At 38.4% G+C, this 6,000-nt stretch overlaps 1 protein-coding gene across 4 annotated transcripts in view; it reads right to left on the bottom strand.

Moving 5' to 3' along the window:
• Positions 1-342: 342 nt before the first annotated feature.
• The window catches only part of b3glcta (beta 3-glucosyltransferase a), a 71,041-nt gene continuing 65,383 nt past the window's right edge, over positions 343-6,000 (bottom strand). For all 4 annotated transcript variants that reach the window (XM_005455002.4, XM_025898368.1, XM_005455003.2 and 1 more), the window contains 4 exons: positions 5,019-5,118; positions 4,472-4,591; positions 3,459-3,603; positions 343-869 (listed from right to left, as the gene is read on the bottom strand). In XM_005455002.4, the coding sequence (XP_005455059.1) occupies positions 708-869; positions 3,459-3,603; positions 4,472-4,591; positions 5,019-5,118 (527 nt within the window). In that variant the 3' untranslated portion in view covers positions 343-707. The remainder of the gene's footprint in view (positions 870-3,458; positions 3,604-4,471; positions 4,592-5,018; positions 5,119-6,000) is intronic.

The following is a 6,000-nucleotide window of genomic DNA, read 5'->3' as shown; positions in this document are numbered from 1 at the left end:
GAAATTTTGTGCCTGTGTCTCTATGAGGAAGGAGAACACCTTGAGAAATAGATGATTATGAAAAAAACCCCCAATGTAAATAGACGAGTTTAAAAATAAGATGTTTATCTGTCTGTGCTCAGTAGGACTCTTTAAAAAGTAAACGTTTTAAGGGCACAAATTTCCACAATGCTTTTGAGAGAATTCACGCTGCTTTGTAGCTGCACAGAAGAGACTGCTCATATTGTAGTTTTGCCATCTTAGTCATAGCATTAATTAACCTTTAACAACCTCATCATTTATACATTGCCCAGTTAGACTAAATCCTGCAATAGGTCCCAAATGAAAGCGAAAAGCAAAACATTTTGAAATATTAATACCTTTATGACAAAATAGAGCACATCGTACAGCATTAGTGATCATTTTAAAAGACACCATTTCTCAGAAGAAACGATATGCTCCTCTATAAGGTATTAGATTATGATATAAATATACACATATTCCCAAATTTGACAGGAACCATAACATGCAACTCAGCCATGAAAACACTCAAATATTAAATCACGGACACATGCTCGCATGGCCCTTCTTTATAACAGCTCAACATCAACATTACAAAAAAAAACCATTTACATCTGTGAACTGATAACATTCCCATCACTCAACACACTCACACTGTATATACATATAAAAGTATTAATACAGGCTAGTTTGTGTGCTTAAATTCATTATAGTTCTGTTTTTGCACTTTTCAGTTCATCTTGACTTGCTGTGAAGTCATCCTTAAGCCATTTGTTGAAGACAGCAATGGGGTCAATGTTCCAGTGTTTATGAAAAGAGATGGGCACCTGGTGAGCGAGGAAGTCTCTGGCATAGTCCTCTGGGCGTGCCTGAAAGGTAAGATTAAGCACGGTAATTTATATTTGGAAGCTGTCTCAGGAGACGTTTTGCAAGCTGAGAGTAGGAGAAAAGGTATGAAAGCACGAGTTTATGTTCAGATGCCTCCTGAAAATAGAGAAAGTAACACTTATGATGTCTAATTATAGGTCACGCATGCTTGTGGTGTAGGGAATCATTTGACATTTCACTTTTTTAGGATTGTGAGAAATGACACAAAGCCATTTTGGAATATCAGAGCAGCAAATGCACAGGTTTAAATGCACTTTTGGATGTGAAACAATCACCTCCCACCTGGAATCAGCAGGCATATTGTTTTATGTCAAACTGCACAGCCTTTTGTCCCCTTCTCCCATGTACTAGGGCAATGCATGCGGTTTTGACTGGCTCTAGTAACACTGGAATCTCACAAGAAGTGCGTGACCTACAAAGAGATGTGCTTATCTATGAATGCATGATATGCCACTCCATAGACATACTTTTTGCCCCTTTTATTTTTTTACAGTCTGTGGTGCTCTGTGGGCACCCTACCTGCACCCAACACCCTACTTCACCTCTCACATAAAAAACATCAGGCTATCAGTTGCATGAGCAATACTATATGTTGGGGTAATCAGTGAAGCAGTGCAGTAATAAAACCAAACCTGGACAATAAGAGGATGTGTTGGAAATCACCAATGTGTATTTTACACTCATTTTGCTAAAGCAAGAGCCAAGTTTCAAGGTTCAATATTCAAGACTCTCTAGTGTCAATATTTAAGTAAAACAAAATTATGGCTATACTCCCTCACATGGTGAATAAAAATAAATGACAGACATAAGACTGGCCATAAGAAAACTGCACATAAAGATGAAACATGAGTTATTTACAGACCATGTTTACATGGCTGTAAACATGTGGAATTAAAAAGGACTTCATATGAGTTATTTACAGATTATGAAATGTACATGACGAGATTTCATAAACATATGTATATACTCCTTGGGAACTGAGGAGAAGAATACTTCACATCGGGTCTATACATAAGCTTTTGACAGATTATATAAATATTATCTATCAATGTATATGTACATGATGTACATATTGAACTGAAGGAGCAGTAGGAAATAAAGTGGTCTAAAAACCGATTTAACCCAGTCACATAATCACACATGGTGTTAGCAACATTTTAGAGTTTCTTTTTCTCAACCTTAGCTATGTTTGGATAACATCAGGCAAACTCTCATGGAAATGAGATGATATGAAAATGAGTTTTCAAAGATGAACGATTTTGCTTTCTTCCATTTTTTGACTGTTTGACCTAAACACGCGCATCTGTAATGATGCCCGACCACAGGAGCACCAGTGCAATTGTACTCTGCCTTGTTTCTGAAGCTGTCACTAAAACATAACAGGAAGAAGCAAGTAAAGGGAAAAAAAGCTCCTGTTATTTTTTTGGAAAAAGGCTATCTAGCTGTTTTGGAGACTGCTATAAGTCTTCCAATTTTTTTCTGTCTTGCCACTTTCAGCGAAGCATTGCTGGATAAAAAAGATCAATATCCTGTGAAGTGTAAATATATTTTTATCACTGAGAAGGGTGGACATGCCCTAGAAGTCCCACAGGACTGCTTCTACCCACAGTAAGTCCTATTCACATGTTAAGCGCTCTGCTTGTCGCCCGTAGCTTTGTAGCTCACTACTGGTTGCTGGTGGACATTCCAGTCTTGTATATTTGACATGCCGTGACTTATCAGTCAGCAGTATCCTCAACCTCAGCTATTCTCTTCCTGTGTTTATGCCCCCATGCTGTCACCCAACCTGTCTTCCTAGCACCCCCTTCATTCAGGCCGTATTGATGAGCATTTACCCTTTTGGATTTGAGCACTCTGCTATTGTTTTTGACACTTTTTTTTTTAGGAACAAATGTGCTTTTCCTACCTACAACTCAAAATGTTGGCAATAAAATGACCTTTTTCACAGAGTATGTGTAGAAACTCTGTGTAGAAAAGTTTCTTCTATACACAGTCCACACTGCATCTCTACATGGGATTAACATTTATATTAGTGATGCTGTAATTGCCAGTTTCTGATTTGTAAGTACAGCCCACATCAACACCCCCATAATTACAACTAGGAATTTTCTAAGAGCTCAGCTTACCTAAATGAACCAGGGGAAAAGGATAGTAAATATGAGGTTCAGACTGCATCACACTTTCAGAAGTACAAACTCTAATGTGGATGGTTTCACCATTCACTAGCTTGAAATTACAGAACCTGTGATAGAAAATTACTTTAGCATATGCAGTGCCTAATCAACCAGAGAAACTAAAAAAATCCTGCGTAGGTGTGCAGGGCTTTTGAAAATCAGATATCAGCCAGTTCTCAGTCTGCCTGCAGATGATGAGGCTGAAACACCTAAAAAGAAATGTGGTTTCCTTTGCACGGTCTGTTCCTTAAAAGTCATCACATATCTCACTGTAAAATCTCCTTTATCGTAATACCTGAAGAGATTTTTCATTAAAGAAAAAAAAGATTATTGACATAAAAAAATCCTTATCATTCTTCACACAAAAAGAATGTATTGTGAGAGTATGATTACAACCTGGTGGAAGAGAGGACTGTGTGTGACGGGAAGTCCGAGAGCATTGAGGCACATGCCCAGCACCATGTCATCTGGCGCATCATTGCTGTAGCACTTGCAGCCACTCTTAAGAAGTCGCACCACAGCTTTCCTGCTGAACACCATACTGCAGCAACATACAAAAAGGCATGTAAAAGAGACACACAACACACTTATCTGAAGTGTAAATGATCAATTTAGAAGGAATTTTTTTTGCCAGGAAATTATATATGCATGCCTTTCCGCTATCACTTTAAGGTCCATTATGCGTATTTCATTCAATTGAGGGGGAGGGCAATAGAATAGAGTAAAATTATGAGCTGAGAGCGAGATGGGTTTTTTCATATAAATTGGCTCTGCGTAACAATGATGCGACAATTCAATGAAAAGAGAAACAATTACAGATGACAAAATGAATATTAAGCTGACAGAAAAATCGCTCATTGCCACTCAGAATGGGTCTTTTTTTTTAGATATTATTCTTCAGAAAACTGGCAGCTGTAGTGTTGTGAAGTGTCACAGCAACTGAAGTGTCCCTAAATGGAGTTTCTCACACAGCTCACTCACAGCTCAAGAGGTATCTAAGCACAGATTTTGCCAAATAGGTGAGATTTGTGCTGTCGAAATAAAAGTGAACTACCACTTTTGCTTTTTGCCCACTTTACGAGCTTACAGCTGATGTAAGCAAAATGGCACTAAAATCAGATTTTTAATTAAATTCTGGGTGTTTTTCTTTCACCTGCTTCAACAACTGATGGCCATTTGTGATTCAGTGGGGTTTTATTTCATATTTTTATTGAGTTCTTTTACTGCAATGCAGTCTCCAAACTCATTTCCCTTAGGGGAGCGCCACACTTTTAAACTAAATTGAAAGGGTTTATCTGTAAATTACAGATTACGTTTTTTTTTTATTACACACTTTATAGTTCCTCTGCTGCCCCTGAATCTTCTATCATCATCATTCCCAGAGCATTTGAGCAGTGAAACTAACTCACCCACCACCTCCTGTTATGTAACTGTAGCCACCTTGGCTCAAGCCATAGCCGTATCGCTCCCCCAGACTCACTGGTTCAGAGGAGTCATAACAGCTCAGCAAGACTTGCAGTCTGGGGATGCTGGAGAAAGCACAGATCAAACTAATCACACACTCATCATCATCATCATCATCATCCGCACATTCTGGTGCCTACACACCTAAGAAACTATTCATCTAGAGGGAGAATTAACTGCGCTCCCTCGGGCTATTTTAAACACCCAGAGGCTTCCAAATGAAGAGGCAACCTGACAGAAAGTGAAGCCAGCTGGACATGAAGTTATATGCTGAGCTTTTTAGATGTTTGATAGGATGGTAATATCTCTGGAACTCATTTTCACAAAGTGACTTCATTCCAAGTGTCTCCCTCTTTCAACCTTTTCACAGCTAAGACAGAATCTGGTAGAAATTTTATCAATAAATGTCAATAAAACAGTCAGATGAATGAAATTGCCAAGCTTAGGCCACAAAACCCCAAACAAACACATTTCCAAGTGACAAGAACATACCTGATAAGTGTGTCATCATCCACAATGAGGAGCCACTTGGTGTCCGGCACAGCGCTGCTTAGAAATCTTTGAAGGATTGCAAATGTTTTTCCACAGTGGCCTGCAAATACAGACATGCTATCAACAGAATGGCCAGTATGACTTAATCACATATTGACCATCTGGTTTACAAAGATAAATGACCCTGTTAGGAAGAAAATCACAGTTGGTATAAGCAGTTATTTATATGCACAGATGCCTTCATGCACACAAACGCAGGCACAAGGCAGTAGCAACAAAAATTATAGTCATTTATTATTTGGACTGGATTTGAAAGGAAGGAAGCAAACCAATAGTCACAGTTGTTAACTACAGAAAGAGCAATGTTTAACTTAGGAAAGCATACGAGACTTGATTTTCAAGCTACGTTTAGATAACAAGTAACTAATTAGAGTTTTATTCTCTCAATAGGAGCCTTTTCAGGAGGTAATAAAAATAAGCACGACCATAGTCCTCAAAATTTAAATTTGGGCTCTGCTTTTTATTTGTAGCTTTTGCTTGTAGTTCTGCATTAACTTGACAGCGGTGTGGACTGTTTGAGCAAACAAAGAGCAGCTCTGCATTCTGCTCAAAGACACCTCAAAAGTATGCTTGCCTTTACACATGCATGTCAGCAACTGCACAGGTCAAACAGGTGATCGCACATGTAAAGATCTGTTAAAAAAATGATTCACCTCTTCAAGATTTGGATTGCACAGCAAGGAATAAAATACTCTCTGGGCTTTTCAGTGCAAAGATATGTCCTACAAAGCTTTGTAAGCAAAGAAAAAAAGAAAGAAAGCCCTTGTCTACATTCTGACATCTCAAAGAAAAAATAAGGTATGTTTGGAATGATGAGCCCAGAAGATCAAACTTTTACTCTGGCAAGTTTGACATGACGGCCAGATGGAACAAAATTTTCTGCCAACTCCTGAAAACAAAAACAGTGATGTGGAAGTAAACA

Source organism: Oreochromis niloticus, linkage group LG14 (assembly GCF_001858045.2).
Source record: "Oreochromis niloticus isolate F11D_XX linkage group LG14, O_niloticus_UMD_NMBU, whole genome shotgun sequence".
Lineage (NCBI taxonomy): Eukaryota > Metazoa > Chordata > Actinopteri > Cichliformes > Cichlidae > Oreochromis > Oreochromis niloticus.
This window is presented reverse-complemented; position numbering and strand designations above follow the sequence as displayed.